Source organism: Kogia breviceps, chromosome 9 (genome assembly GCF_026419965.1).
Source record: "Kogia breviceps isolate mKogBre1 chromosome 9, mKogBre1 haplotype 1, whole genome shotgun sequence".
NCBI classification, from domain to species: Eukaryota; Metazoa; Chordata; class Mammalia; order Artiodactyla; family Physeteridae; genus Kogia; species Kogia breviceps.
In genome coordinates this window covers 76,303,481-76,319,870 of record NC_081318.1, presented here as the reverse complement: position 1 = coordinate 76,319,870, position 16,390 = coordinate 76,303,481, and the positions used below count along the sequence as shown (strand labels likewise).

At 41.1% G+C, this 16,390-nt stretch overlaps 1 protein-coding gene across 6 annotated transcripts in view; it reads right to left on the bottom strand.

Annotated features, from left to right (window-relative positions):
• Positions 1–16,390, bottom strand: part of ABCB1 (ATP binding cassette subfamily B member 1) — a 120,803-nt gene that overhangs the window by 86,619 nt on the left and 17,794 nt on the right. For all 6 annotated transcript variants that reach the window (XR_010842272.1, XM_067042687.1, XM_059074150.2 and 3 more), the window contains exons 4-5: positions 16,100–16,271; positions 180–231 (exon numbers count right to left, since the gene is read on the bottom strand). Coding sequence is in view for 5 of the 6 variants with exons in the window: in XM_067042687.1 (XP_066898788.1) it covers positions 180–231; positions 16,100–16,271 (224 nt within the window). In the remaining variant the exon portion in view is untranslated. The remainder of the gene's footprint in view (positions 1–179; positions 232–16,099; positions 16,272–16,390) is intronic.

The following is a 16,390-nucleotide window of genomic DNA, read 5'->3' as shown; positions in this document are numbered from 1 at the left end:
ATCTTATGCTGCAAATTATTTTCTTAAAAAAAAAAATATCCTACATTGTATCCTCCTAGAAACAATGATGTTGCTCTCCTCAAAACTTTGAATCTTATAAATAATGCAAAATTTTAAACATTGCTACAATTGGATTGAGACTGAAATGCTTAGCAATAGTAAGGAAAACATCTACTTACGTGGTCATTTCGTCCTCCAGTTTTTTGCCGAAATACGTACTGTCCATAAAACCTAGATCACCACAAAGCATATATCATTATGTCTCTTTGTTTTCCATTTAAAATGAATCAAACTTGTGTCACAACAATTTACACAAAAATAGGTCAAACTGATTTAATTTCAATTATGTGTAAGCACCACGGCATCCATTCAAATCTTTTACTACCAGCTCTGTGCAACCACACACACACACTAAATTCAATGAAGCTTATTTGCAAGAAGAAAGCCACACTGATTAGAAGGACTCTGTCAGTCCCAGTGTCCCAGGATTAAATTATTTTATGAAATATCACTGCAAGATGACATAGAGAAAAATCTTTTCTAGGCGCTTTGTCCTGATAAATATCAGTGCAGACTTGACACTAAAGTACTTAGTATTTCAAATAGAACACTGCATTTCTCCAGTTTTTATTTATTTATTTATTTTATTTATTTATTTTTTTGCAGTACATGGGCCTCTCACTGTTGTGGCCTCTCCTGCTGCGGAGCACAGGCTCCGGACACACAGGCTCAGCAGCCATGGCTCACGGGCCCAGCCACTCTGCGGCATGTGGGATCTTCCCGGACCGGGGCACGAACCCGTGTCCCCTGCATCAGCAGGCAGACTCTAAACCACTGCGCCACCAGGGAAGCCCTCCAGTTTTTATTTTTATTTAAAAAATATAAAATACAAGGACTTCCCCGGTGGTGCAGTGGTTAAGACTCTGAGCTCCCAATGCAGGGGGCCCGGGTTCGATTCCTGATCAGGGAACTAGATCCCACATGCATGCTGCAACTAAGAGTTCACTTGCCACAACTAAGGAGGCTGCTGGCCGCAACTAAGGAGTTGGTGAACAGCAACTAAGGAGCCCACGAGCTGCAACTAAGGAGCCCACCTGCCACAACTAAGGAGCCGGTGAGCCACAACTAAGGAGCCCACCTGCCGCAACTAAGGAGCCAGGGAGCCGCAACTAAATAAATAAATATAAATAAAAGAATTGTTAATATATATATATATAAAAAATACAAAGAAAAATGTCATAAATACCAGTCAGCTTATCATGCAGTATTAGCAAATGTTAACGTTTTGGGACAAGGTACATTAAAACTTTAACATCCCCACCTAAATACACACACACACACACACACACACACACACACACATGCACTAGCCACTGTTCATTATTCTGGGGTGAATTTTTTTCAGATTTTCTTTTCTGTAAGCAAGTATACACATACATGCTTATTTTAAAAGGGAGAATCACAGTCCACACTCTGGCCGATTTTCCATGTCAGTATGTGTGTATATATGTGTATCTTTATTTTTTCTAAGTTGCATCTATTTCAGTTGCTTCCAATATCTTACTTTTACAAGCAATGCTGCATTTTAAACCTGAACATATATATTAAATATGGTGAATATTTTTGCAGGATAAGTTGTCATAATCAAGATGACTGGATCAATAGGGAGGCACACTATAAATCTTGTAGTTATTTCAAAAGTTACAGTATAACGTGAGAAAGCCTGGGTCAGATGAGTGTGATTTTGACAGGTGCGGGAGAGAGGAAGAAAAGTTTTTCTGGCAAAGGGAACATCATAGACAAAAGTTCAGTGCATGTTTGAAGAATGAATAAGCTGCTTTGGCGGGGTTGTGGGTGTGTTGTGTGCCTAGAAGGAGGTGGATATATGGTTGAAAGATAATCTAGGCTCCACAGGTATGGTGTATAAAAACTAGTTAGGCATTCCCTGGTTTTGAGCAGAAAAGGACAAGAGTAGAGGTTTGGCCTAGGATGATTTAGCTACCAGAAATGTGTAAGTTTAACTGGAACGGGGGAGACTGACAGATGGAAATGAGACTAGGAAAGAAGCAAAGTACCCATAAGATTTAGAAAGTGAGAAGTTACAGGTTCTAGCAACCGATGGAACAGAAGTAGCAAGAGTAATAATAAAAAAGGACCAAGACCTCGAGTTTAAGCAACGGGAGAAGGGTGATGTCGTGGTGGGAAATAATAAGTCAGCAAAAAGACGAGATCTGGGCAGATGTGAGCAGATTGTTAGTTCAGTTCTGAAGATCCTTATTCTGTGGTACCTGGGACATTCTATTGAAGATGTCAAGCATTCAAACTGTGGCCCTCCAGTTCTAGACAGAGTTAGGTCTTAAGATGTAGGAGTCTCACGTCTTAGAGGTCACAGCTAAATTCAAGAAAGAAAGAAAGCCATCTCTTCTCACCTGTGAGGACAGGATGGAAGGTAGGGAGGACATGACAACCAAGCACAGCACCCCACGGAAGACTACATTTAAGAATAATAGATGGGGGCTTCCCTGGTGGAACAGTGGTTGAGAGTCTGCCTGCCGATGCAGGGGACACGGGTTCGTGCCCTGGTCCGGGAAGATCCCACATGCCGCGGAGCGGCTGGGCCCGTGAGCCATGGCCGCTGAGCCTGCGCGTCCGGAGCCTGTGCTACGCAATGGGAGAAGCCACAGCGGTGCGGGGCCCGAGTACCACAAAAAAAAAAAAAAAAAAAGAGTAATAGATGGGCTTCCCTGGTGGCGCAGTGGTTGAGAACCCGCCCACCAATGCAGGGGACATGGGTTCGAGCCCTGGTCCGGGAAGATGCCACATGCTGCAGAGCAACTAAGCCCCTGCACCACAACTACAGAGCCTGTGCTCTAGAGCCCGCAAGCCACAACTACTGAGACCACAAGCCACAACTACTGAAGCCCGCGAACCTAGAGCCTGTGCTCCACAACATGAGAAGCCACCGCAATGAGAAGCCTGCGCACCACAAGAAAGAGTAGCCCCCACTCGCCGCAACTAGAGAAAGCCCACGCGCAGCTACAAAGACCCAACACAGCCAAAAATTTAAAAAAAAAAAAAAAAAAAAAACCCACAAAAATACATTAGGATATACTACTAATCCCATTTTACATATAATATTTTGAATTCTACCTTACATTTAATATTTCTCACAGGAAATATTAGTAAATTAATAATTTAGGTTAGATCAGAAATTAATAAATTTAGGTTAGGTCAGAAACTCAGTTAAATTCCTGTTATCTTAAAGTGTTAGTATTTAATAATGCCTGTAGGAAACAGTTAACCCTTTATTAGTTAATCATGCCTGTTCCATGGTAATACATTCTTATATGGTTTCCATTTCTCTTCAGTTACATCTATCCTGTACCTTGCTCAAAGACTCACTCTTTTACAATTCAGTTTTCATCATGTGCCCTTTTCCTTCATGTTGAAGTATTTAAAAATTCATTACTCCCAACTGACACTCCTCAGCCTGGTATTTATTATATTTTATGGCTTCTCATGCATTTGTATTTCTTTTTCCAATACTTTGTTTCTGTTCTTGCTATTTCTTTTTGATTGTTTATTTAAGATGTTTTGTTCAATTTAATACACCCTTATACATACAGCATGCTAAATACTTTTGGGCAAATTCAATCTATTTTTCAAATTATTCTTTAATGACTCCAATTTCATATTTGAAAAATCATAAAAAGTTTACCAATCTATACTAAAATCTCTTCTAAATGGCAAAGAGAGATCCCACCTATAATGTACAGCAAAAACTCCTCCCCATCTTCCCACCTCATTTACACAGAAGCTGCCCACAAAAATCTGTCTTTTCTTCAAGAATTTAAAAACTTTCTTCTCTTTCCTTCCTTTATGAATTTATTACTTTTCTCTTCCAGAAATAAAGCTGTCCTTTCCAATTTAATCTACCACTCCTGTTATCTACTTTTTTTTCTAACCATTACCCCGATTAAGCTTAGCAAAGGACCAGGAGCCGACCTAGCAGACTCAGAATCTTGTTAGCAGACAGGAAGGGAAAGGACTGTGGATATACATATCCTACCCCTTTGGGGGGGGCTTCATGGCTCTAAAGTGTGTCTTTAGATATTAATCATAGGGAATTAAGAAGCATTCATTATAATTTTCAATAAAAATTTGTTGGGTTCGATCCTTTGCAAAAGGAATGCAGATCATTTAAATAGATTTATATATATGTGTGTATACATATACATATATATATATATTTGCCACTAAAATGGCAATTTATCCAAGCAATGTAGCTGCACATATGTTGGGTAATTGCTAACATGTTGTCATAGTCACTTAAGGATTCATTCATGATTCAATTTCATTTTAATACCAATCACAACCTATATTCCATAATATCTATTAGGTTTTTTTTTTTTTTTGGCCATTCCACACGGCTGTGGGATCTCAGTTCCCCCACCAGGGATCCAACCTGAGCTCTGGCAGTGGAAGGCCAGAATCCTAACCACTAGGCCACCAGGGAACTCCCTCTATTAGGTATTTACTTGTGTGTTTTTCCTTAATCAGAAATACTGTTTCATCACACCTATATATTCAGCTCAAAAATCTCTTCTTTTATACCATCCTTAATTCAGTCAAATTTATTCACACATTGCTGACATAAATGGGAGGCTGTCAAATACAGGACATCGGCACACAATTTACTGTTTGACCTGCGGTATGTTTCTTATGCTCTCTGGACATGGTTTCCTTATATGTAAATACAGGGCATCTTCTCACATATGAAACCCTTGGAAGCTCACATACTCTAGACTAAAAAAATATAGTTTATTCTCTCAAAAATAAAGTAATTTGCTTTCTTCAATTTTATTGAAAGTTATTTTACTTTATTTACTATGGTTTATCCATACTATAAAAATCTAAGCAGCCCTTTAAAAGAATAAGGTAGATCTAGATAGGCTGATACGGGAAGAATCCCAGATATACTGTTGATTAAAAATCAAGTTCCCGGGCTTCCCTGGTGGCGCAGTGGTTGAGAGTCCGCCTGCCGATGCAGGGGACGCAGGTTCGTGTCCCGGTCCGGGAGGATCCCACATGCCGCGGAGCGGCTGGGCCCGTGAGCCATGGCCGCTGAGCCTGCGCGTCCGGAGCCTGTGCTCCGCAACGGGAGAGGCCACAGCGGTGAGAGGCCCGCGTACCGGAAAAAAAAAAAAAAAAAAAAGAGTAATAGAGAAAGTAGTAAGTCATACAGAGATGCAGAGATGTAGCAAAACATGCAGCACAGAAACTCCGCAGCTTCCATCTTATGGCAACTGGAATAAGTGTACAGATAAATTTCTCATCAGTTATGAGATTGCTTCTGCTCCATATTTTCAAAGATAAACCAGGATATTAAATATTGATAGCTGGGTGAGGATTTTTCTCCAAATCAGTCTCAGAAGATCTCTCATTGCAGATGATCTAGGCAGGAAATGTCAATAGTGTGTATCACAACCAAATCAACACAAATTTTCAAGTCTAACTCGCTGTTTTCTACTCATTGCTACGACCAGTTTTCTCAATTCTAGAGATAAGGGACCAAGAGAATTTGAACAAACATTCTTTAGCAATGGTGGCTTCTAGGTCTACCATCACATTTATTCAGCTCAGAAAGTAAAAATTATGTTCAAGGTCAAAACTGAGTCCTTTATGTTTATGTGTACAATATTCTCTCTCTCTCCGTGTGTGTGTGTATATATATATATGTGTGTGTGTGTATATATATGTGTGTGTGTATATATAAAATTTCAGTCATCAGAAACCAACTCTTGCACCAAGTACCTTTTATTTGTGCTTCGGTGGTGTCAAAGTGCACCAGTAAATTAAAAAGTGGACCATTCAAGTCCTCTGACAGAGATGATCTCTACTCACCAAAGAATGAAATAAAGATATGTTCTTTTTTTTTTTTTTTTTTTTTTTTTTGTACACGGGCCTCTCACTGTTGTGGCCTCTCCTATTGAGGAGCCCAGGCTCCGGACGCACAGGCTCAGCGGCCATGGCCCACGGGCCCAGCCGCTCCGCGGCACGTGGAACCCTCCCAGACCGGGGCACGAACCTGCGTCCCCTGCATCGGCAGGCGGACTCCCAACCACTGCGCCACCAGGGAAGCCCAAGATATGTTCTTTAGACTCCCTCTAATCAAGTTTTCTTTTCCTCCCATCAACTTTTATTAATTAAGAGCTCTCTGGCCCAGAGATTTTTCTTTCCTCTATGAGCCTCTCATAAAATTCTTATCCTGAGGCATTTTTTTTTCAGAAAACCAAAACTTTCAGGCTGAAATGACTTTAAAGATCATATAGTCCAATAACTTTTTACCTGTATGGATGTCAAAGGGCTACTGCCCAGACCAACCGTTATAAAGAAAAATACTGGAAATGTATCTAAAAATTATTATTATTTGTCAGTGAGAAAATCCAGAAACTCTCTGGGCTGTATAACAACATCAGCCAAATAATCAGTAGAGAAAAGCCAAATTTTTTTAATCCTAAAACCAAATTTTTTTTTAGTTGAAGTATAGTTGATTTACAATGTTGTATTAGTTTCAGGTGTACAGTACGGTGATTCATATATATATATATATATATATATATATACATGTACTTTTTTTACATTCTTTTCCCATATAGGTTATTATAGAATATTGAGTAGAGTTCCCTGTGCTATACAGCGGGTCCTTGTTGGTTCTCTATTTTACATATAGTAGTGCATGTATGTTAATCCTAACCTCCTAATTTATCCCCACCCCACCCCCAACAAGAAAAGGCACACATTTCAGTGTAGCTTTTATTTTAATCAAATACGTGGTTAGACTCTTGACCACTTTCTCCTCTTCTGGCTTCCAGAACCTCATTCTCCTGGCTCTCCCACCACTCTGATTCCTCTCTCTTGGTCTCATTCACCGGTTCCTCATGTTCTCCCTCCTCTCTGCATGCTGGTGTTTCCCAGAATTTTATGCTCACTCCCAGGATGACCTCAACCACTTCTGCAGCTTCAGTGACTCCTGCATCTGTCCTAAAGCCACTAAAATGCTCTGCATCCTCATGGCTAGTGCTCTGGTTCAGGTCTCCATCGTCTTTTACCTCTGCTCTAACAAGAGCCCCCTAACTGGTCTTTTTATTCCAATCAGATCCTTATATTGCCACCAGATTTTATCTTTGGGAACAAGAATATTATTATATTGCTTCTGTTAATAACCTTCAATGACAGCCCACTGCATGAAGGATAAAGTCCAAGATCCATCACATGTCCTATTGGTCCCTTTGCAATCTTACCACAATAACTCACACAGTGACTTTCCAGATGATTTTTAACCCCACACCTATCTCCTCAACCCGGTAGCCAGGGCACTGCACAGTCACCATCTCAGGGTCGGGGAAGCTGCAGCATAAAAGAACACAGTGCCCAAGTCTCTGCTTGACTGTTGTGTTCCTGAAGCCTTTGCCCTTGGGAGCTAGAGAGGAAACTGGGCACGACAAAATATTTTGCTTAAATTTCATGAGACTAAGCTCCGCCCTTTTAGACTAAAAACTACTTTCCACATACTAAGACAAGATGCAGTAGAGAAGGGATGACAGCTTTCCTCCTCGAAGCCTTTATTCATTCTCCTCTCTCTACCCTTTTACCACGATCTTGCTCCTGGAAAAGACCTCTCCTCCATGAATGAGCTCAATATGACCTCCTCCCAAGTGGCTTACCCCCAAACAGGGTGACTCACAGGATTCCAGAGTAACTGACACATGATTCAATTTACTCAATCAACACTAGAATAGACATACCATGGTTTATATCCATCTCCTTCCATTCCCATTGGTGTGAGCTCCTAGAAAACAGGAGGGTACATTTATCTTTGTACCCTCGGTGCACACCCTGTTCTATCTGCTGTACGCAAGCTTGTCCCAAAGATGTACAAAGGTTTCACAGAGCTACCACACACGCAGACCATTTATGAAAATATTCCAACCAACCATTCTCTTATTTTGTGTATGTGTCTCACATGTTGTAGAATTAAAGAGAGATAGAGCAGACCACTACCTTACTACCTGGGGTAAGGAAAGCCTTTTCTAAAACCAAGTAAGGGACTTTCCTTGTGGTCCAGTGGGTAAGACTCCACGCTCCCAATGCAAGGGGCCCAGGTTCGATCCCTGGTAGGGGAACTAGATCCCTCACGCATGCCGCAACTAAGAGTTCACATGCCGCAACTAAGAAGTCTGCATGCTGCAACTAAAAGATGCCGCATGCTGCAAACTTGCTGTTTTACCAGGCAAGCATCCACGACAGATGTAATTTTCACCCAGGGACTCCCTGATTAAAGACGTTAGTAAACCACTGATTTCAACAGTCTGCAAGGTCCGTTTTAGCTCAAGAATGCTAGGATTCCAGTTTTCCCAGTCTTGTGCAGGAAACTCCATCAAACATAAGCAAGAGGATTAGGACTGACATATATACACTACCATATGTAAAATAGATAGCTAGCAGGAACATGCTATAAAGCACAGGAAACTCAGCACCGTGCTGTTTTGACCTAGGTGGGTGGGATGGGGAGGAGGGGAGGAGGGAGGTCCAAGACGGAGGGGGTACGTGCATACACAGAGCTGATTCACTGCATTGTACAGCAGAAATTAACACAACACTGTAAAGCAATTATACTCCAATTAAAAAAAAAAAACCACAAGCAAGAGGAATTTGGACCTTCTACCTAGATCAATCCCTCTGGCACTTGCCTGACACTCAGTGTGGCTGAGCTGACTGCAGGTCACAGAGGTGACTCTGGGAGTCACAGGCACCTCACGTGTGCTGCTTTCACACTGATGTGAAGAGCTGTGCCTTGGGGCTGACCTGCTTGATATACCAATACGTAAGTCTACAGGATGGCACCTTAGGGAGAGAAAAGACCAAGCGAAAAGTACTAGCGTTTGCTTCAATTTTAGGCAGAGTTTGAAACCACAAGTAGAGTGGGAAAAATACCAGAATAAAAGGCAGGATTCCTGACCCAGGAACTCAGCTCTGTCCACTAACAAGCAATTCCATTTTGGTCACTTTGTCTCAACTTCCTGAGCATTGGTTTCTACATCTATCAAATTATGGGTTTGCGCCAGATAATTTTCTAGGCTCTTTTTCACCTACAAAATTCTGTGATTCTATCTTTAATTTATTCCTCCCACTTCTTAAGCATCTATAATGGGTCAGGTGTTGTCTATCTTCATTTTTTTTTGCTGACTTTTATAATGTATTGTAGAGATTACATTCTAAGTAATCTACTTTTTGGTTTGAAGAAACATTTCCCCAATAGTAACCAAAAAAGAGAAAAAAAAAAATCTGACCATACTACACTACTACTACTATTCCAGAAAAATTTGTCATATTTTAAGTTTTAACTCAAACTTAAAAATAAACTACCACGCTGGGACTTCCCTGATGGTTAAGACTCCACGCTCCCAATGCAGGGGGCCCGGGTTCAGTCCCTGGTCAGGGAACTAGATCCCACATGCATGCCACAACTAAGAGCCTGCATGCCACAACTAAAAGATCCTGCACACCACAACTAAAGATCCCACATGCGGCAACTAAAGATCCCATGTGCCACAACTAAGACCTGGTGCAGCCAAATAAATAAATAAATAAACAATTTTTAAAATAATGCAATAAATAAACTGCCACACTAAACAATACACTTCTAAATATTCTGTCATTATTTGGTACTCAATTCTCCAGAAATTTATCTCTCAGAATTTTTCCCATGAAATGGTTAGCAACAGAGGAAAGCCTTGAGCAAATGAAAAGAAAATATCCATCACAGAAATTTTTATGAAGTACTTAGAAGTGAAGTATTAACTAACATTCTAGTCTGGAGAATACTCATAATGCTAGGCTTGAGGACACAGATGGCAATGTTTTCTGTTTACAACACCAAAGTCTTGAAACACACATTCAAGATCTGCATATGATATATATGCTCATAGTTTAAGCAGCAAAATATAGATATTATTTTTGAGAACTGGCATTTTACAAATAGTTTCCATGTTCCTCATTATGGGTTTCAGAGAAGTGAGAGCAGAAATGGTAAATGATAAATATAAGTTATAAATATCATATAAATATAAATGTATTTCCACATTTCCCCTTTTTCTCTTAATTATTAACTTGTACTAGAATCTGAGTATCTCATTTGCACCATTCCTCAGCCCACAATATGGTAGGAGATTAAACAGAACCAACCATGATATAGTTATGGAGAAAGAGAGAAGCCATTCATGTCGATGTACCATCAACTGAACCATCAGAGACAATAAATAATGAAGATTTTATGTGAAGAGTACTTCTGAGTGTTACCCATAATGAGACATGGCAGATCTCTCCCACGTACTTTCATTTCTCAGTTAACACATAATCCTCACTGTCTTCCTTTCTGGGTGTCCCTCTGTCTCCTTCAGTGCATGGACTTGGGACTGGTCTGCATGGGTTCAAATACTGACTAATTACCAACTCTATGACCTCAGGCAACTTAAATATACTCAACCCTCTGGGCCCTGGTTTCCTCATCTGTAATGTATAGATAATAATAGTATCAACCTTATGTCCGTGAAAGAAATAAAGGAGTTAATATATGTAAAGCACTAAGAATAGTGCCCAGCACATATTAAATGCTCAATAAAAATTAGCTTTAGTTACTGCTAAAAATTGAGTCTTCCCCAAGGCTTAGAACTCCCCATTCCTTTTACTTTTCTCCATATCCTATCCCAGGAGATTTATCATTCCTTCAACTCAAATGTTGTCAAATCTCTAGTCCAATTCTTTATGCCAAGATTCAGTCTCATTTCTTAAACTGCCTGGTTACCATTTACACTGTACCCAACTTGTCACCTTTAACATAATGTGTCTAAAATCACAAGCACCTTTTTTCAGGCTCATTTGCAGGCAGTGAATAGTCTGATGAGGAAGATGAGAATTCACAGAATACTACAGAATTTCAGCAGTGGTTAAGTTCTTTCACAAAGGTGACCTCGCAAGGCCCAAGTCATCAGAGATTTTAAGGCAAAGGCAAAACCTAACAAGATAGAGATATAAGGGAGTAGGATGTCAGGAAATCAGATCCACAACAAAAAGAACAGGACGAAGGCTGCTGTCTGATAATCAGAGAAAGGCGTTGGGAGAAGAGAAAGCCGTTGAGGGGTCTATTACAGCAGCATAAAAGGATCTGCTTGCTCAAAAAGTTTTTCAAACTGTCTAGTTAAATCCTATGTGTAGTGTAAAACTCTCAGGCTTTCAGGAGCCTTAGCAAATCTAAGTCTCCTGAAGGAAGGAATACTTCCTGTCCAACAAGGAGGCTCTGGTACCCAGCCTACCCTCACAGAGAGGTCATGAGGTTCCACCCGGGGAAGGGCAAGAAGAAAGGTCTGAGAGTGTCTGAGGCCCCAGTAGGCTGGCCCTCCCACCAGAAGCATCAGAGAGCTCATTTGCCCTTGGCTCCAGGACCAGCATCAAAACCTTTGCCATCCACTCCCCTCATCTAGGCAGCTTTCAGAACATTTGGAAGTCTGAACCTACAAACAAACACATTTATGACAAGATACTGAGTGTTCTAGAGTAAAAATTACAACAGAGACAGCATGGAGCCTTGAAAAGACACAGAAGGATATACAGGGGAGTGGCAATCAGGAATGGTGGTGAGAGAAGGGTATTAACTGTATTTTTTAATTTAATATTTGTTTTTAAATGGTTTCACTTGTCACATAGAACATGTCTACCTTGTGCATCAGAGAGGTACCATCTGACCAAACTTGGTTATCACCTCCTCTTGGAAGCCTGCCATGATTCCTAGATGGAGCCAGACACCCATCCGCTCCTTCCCAAGTAGTTTGTGTATCTCTGTATCATAGCACTAATCATATCCAACTGCATTTGTTGGCTCCCTTGTCCATTCCGCCCATTATGCTAAATTTCTTGGGGGTTGGGAATGAATACTTAGGACACATACTATGGCTGGCTCACAGAATGCTTTAGTACATATTCACTGGTGGACTGATCGAAGATAATAACCTCCTACTCAATGCCCTGCCTCAGAGATTGGCAACCCTTTCCTGAAAGGATCAGATAATATTTTAGGCTTTGTGGACCATATGGTCTCTGTCACAACTCTACTGCACCACTGTGTTGTGAAAGGAGCCACAGATAATACTCAAATGAATGGGCATGGCTGTGTTCCATTAAAACTTTATGTATAGATACTGAAATTTCAACTTCATATCATTTTTATGTGTCACAAAAATATTCTTCTTTCAATTTTTCCCAGTGATTTAAAAACGTAAAAAATCATTCGAAGCTCACAAGTGGCATAAAAAGAGGCAAGAGGCCAGATATGGCCCACGGGCCATAGTTTGAGGACCTTGCCTTCCCTGATAGGCCTGCCTAGCAGTCCACAGTTACTAAAGAAATGCTGCTGAAAGGGATCATTATTCACATCTAACACAGGTACTGAGTGATTTGCGCTATGCCTTTCAACAAATATGAAAACTGAGGTAGTATCGCAGAGCTCTATAAAGATGAAATGAGATAAGGAACCAAATTATCCCTGCAAGTTATGAAGGTTCATTTGGGAGGAACATGGAAGTATGAGTTTCCTGTTGATAATAGTAACAATAATTAACATTTATTGCGTACTTTTTAAAGACCAAATCCTCTTCCGTGAGCCTTAAATGAGGAATCCATTGAATTTTCACAACCATTCTATGAAGTAGGTTGTATTGTTATCCAACTTTCTTTTGAAGTTGAGAAATTAAAGCATGAAAAAATTCCCCAAACCTAACTAAAAAGTGGGGCAAAGGTGGGGTTTCAGGCCCAGGCAGTCCAACTCCAGAGCCTGCACTTTAACCACTGAATACAGTACCTCTCAAGAAGGTGACACAGACAGAGACAAAACTTCCAAATAGTTATCTAAATTTTCCCCAAAATTGGAAGAGGGCACTGAATGGGAAGGATTGGCAAGGAATGCAACATCAACTACTCCCCCCCGTTGGAAACCCTATGATCCGGACATTTATGAAGATGCAGTACAAACCACCAGCTTACAAGCTAATGCGGAGGCCTAGGAGGAGCTAGTCTCCACAGCTGGACCGTTCTGAGAACTTATGTATGCTATTGGGTAACTAAGACAGGTTACTGTCCAACTCATATGTCTAAAGGTAGACCAGGTAACAAACACCAAGACATAGGAATCGTCAGTACTTCTCTACTTAAAGAGATCAATTATTTTCTTATGAGAGTAAAGGCCAATTAACATCTGGGTGATGGAGATATAATGTATGTATATGTTAATGTACTTGGTTGTTTTTTTTTTTTTTTAAAAAAAGGCTAGTCAAACATGCACCCCAATGTTCACAGCAGCATTATTTGCAATTGCCAAGATATGGAAGCAACCTAAGTGCCCACTGACAGATAAATAAAGAAGATGTAGTAGATATATACAATAGAACACTACTCAGCCACAGAAAAGAACAAAATTTTGGCATTGGCAGCAACATGCATGGACTTGGAGGGCATTACGCTAACTGAAATGTCAGACAAAGAAAGACAAATATTGTATGACATTATCACCTATATGTGGAACCTAAAAAACACAACAGGGCTTCCCTGGTGGCGCAGTGGTTAAGAATCCGCCTGCCAATGCAGGAGACACGGGTTCGAGCCCTAGTCCGGGAAGATCCCACATGCCACAGAGCGACTAAGCCCGTGCACCACAACTACTGAGCCTGTGCTCTAGAGCTCGCGAGCCCCAACTACTGAGCCCCATGCGGCAACTAGTGAAGCCCGAGTGCCTAGAGCCCGTGCTCCACAACAAGAGAAGCCACCGCAACGAGAAGCCCGCGCACCGCAACGAGGGGTAGCCCCCGCTCACCACAACTAGAGAAAGCCCCCGTGCAGCAATGAAGACCCAATGCAGCCAAAAATAAATAAAATAAATAAATAAAAACACAACAAACTAGTAAATATAATAAAAGAGAAGCAGACTCACAGATACAGAGAACTAACTAGTGGTTACCAGTGTGTGTGGGAGCAATATAGGGGTGGAGGAGTGGGAGGCATAAATGTACATATAAAGTCAGCTGAGCTACCACAGAGCCCTGAAAAGTAGTGAGAGAACCAACTCCAAAGAGTATTGCTAAATTATAGCATGCCTGGGAACCAATGAACTCAGAGAGCACCAAGTGCTTCCTTCTGGTGAACGGTATGAAAGAAAGGTGCTAGTCCAAACGTGGTACAACATCTTTTGCCAGGTCCCTTTGAAAGCTGTGAAGGGGCATAATAAATGAGTAAGAATTTTCCAGAGCTCAAACATACTGTAAAATTTTCTGGCCCAATTCATTACGTGTCTTCACAGAACTGAAGCAGTCCCCCCTTCACGGTAAACAATGTGCTCTTCAGAACCACAAAAAAGAGTTCCCCGGATCCACAGACAGGTATCAGAGGATCCATAAATACCCCCAATTGGCATGCATATTTATTGGCATGCATATTTTCTGGGGGAAAGGATTCACAGTATTCAACAGAGACTTACAGATCCTGCAAAAGCTACACCACTTTATTCTCCGGTGTGTTCTCAAACAGGCCTTATCAAGGTTTCTACTCCTTGACTGCACAGCAGGCTGCAAGTCTTCAGGTATGCTTGACCAAAGGTGACTTGGGAGCTCACAGCTATCCACCAGTCCCTCCTCAATCAAGTTTGAGAGTGTGAAAGTGTGTGTGCATGACACCCTAGTCCATTCACTTTCTCACTCTCCTAAGAAACTTGTTTTAATTTTTTTCTTTGGGCCACACCACAAGGCTTATGGAATTTTAGTTCCCCAGCCAGGAATCAAACCCAGGCCCTCAGCAGTGAGAGCGCAGAGTCCTAACCACTAGACTGCCAGGGAATTCCCATAAACTTGTTTTTGGTCTCCTTTCTTTTTCAGCCAAGTATCTTATTTTTTATTTGACTGAGAAAATTGAAGTTATCAGAAGAAAAGTTCCACAAATTCTCATGTCCTCGTCTACCCACCTTTGGGCACTGACACTCAAATACTCTCTCTTCCCACCAGTCATTGTGGGGGAACTATTTGTGTTCCTACCTCAAGCAAGTATTCCATCTTGAGCATAAGATTCCATCCTTTCTCAAGGCTATCACTCAAACAAATTTCTTTCCTTTCTTGCAGAGCATCACTTTCCCTTCTCTTTTGGATCATTTCCATTAGCATATAAACAAGCTGTTATTTCTCTCATCATAAAACACACACACACACACACACACACACACACACACACACACAACTTCTCTTGTCCTCATTTCTCCATTTTCACGTTTCCAAGGAGTCTAACCTGGGACTTTCCCAGTGGCGCAGTGGATAAGACTCCAAGCTCCCAAGGCAGGGGGCCTGGGATCGATCCCTGGTCAGGGAACTAGATCCCACATGCATGCCGCAACTAAGAGTTCACATGCTACAACTAAGGAGCTGGTAAGCCATAACTAAGGAGTCCGCAGGCTACAACTAAGACCTGGTGCAACCAAATAAATAAACAGTTTTTAAAAAAACAAGGAGCCTAAGCTGTGGCAATGTCCAAAATTAAATTTCTGGTGTTTACTGCCAAAATACTCTCCCCTCCATCTTTCTCATCTCAACTGATGGTAACTACATTCAGTTTATCCAGTTTCTCCAGCTAAGAACTACTGAATCATCTTAAACTCCTGTCTCTTATACCCACATCTAATATGTCAGAGAATCTCGCAACTGATTCCTAGCTATCATTCAAAGTCCAGATTAGGCTCCTATACCTCTTGCAGAAGCTGCCTGGGATATTTCTGACTTCACAGAGCTTTCTCTTTTTTTATATATCTCTACCAGCACTTCCACTGTATACTCTAATGCTTGTGAATATTATCTTCTGGGTTTCATTACAAATATGAGCTATAGCTCACACCCCTCCACAGCACTAAACACACTAGTGCATACGTAGTAAGGGCTCCACAAACTTCATTCTGAGCGAATGATTTTTCTGCAAAGATTCCAACAAAATCAGTACAGCAAACAATACTTACTTCCATTAGTTACTTCTGAAATAGTTAGGTTTCTTAAATTTCCTGCACTTGCAAAGCTATCCGTCATGTCTCCAAAAACCAGCATCATGAGGGGGAGTCCAGCTCCGTGGATGAGGGCGGCCATAGTCCCCAAAACCATATACAACTTATCAAGCCAATCCGAATAGCGAAACTAAAAAATGAGAAAATACAGAGAAGAGGAACAATTAGCACAATTTCGTGGATGGTTAGCTCTACTTTCCAAATATATCTGAAATCTAAACAGTTCTCAGACTACTACTGTGACCACCT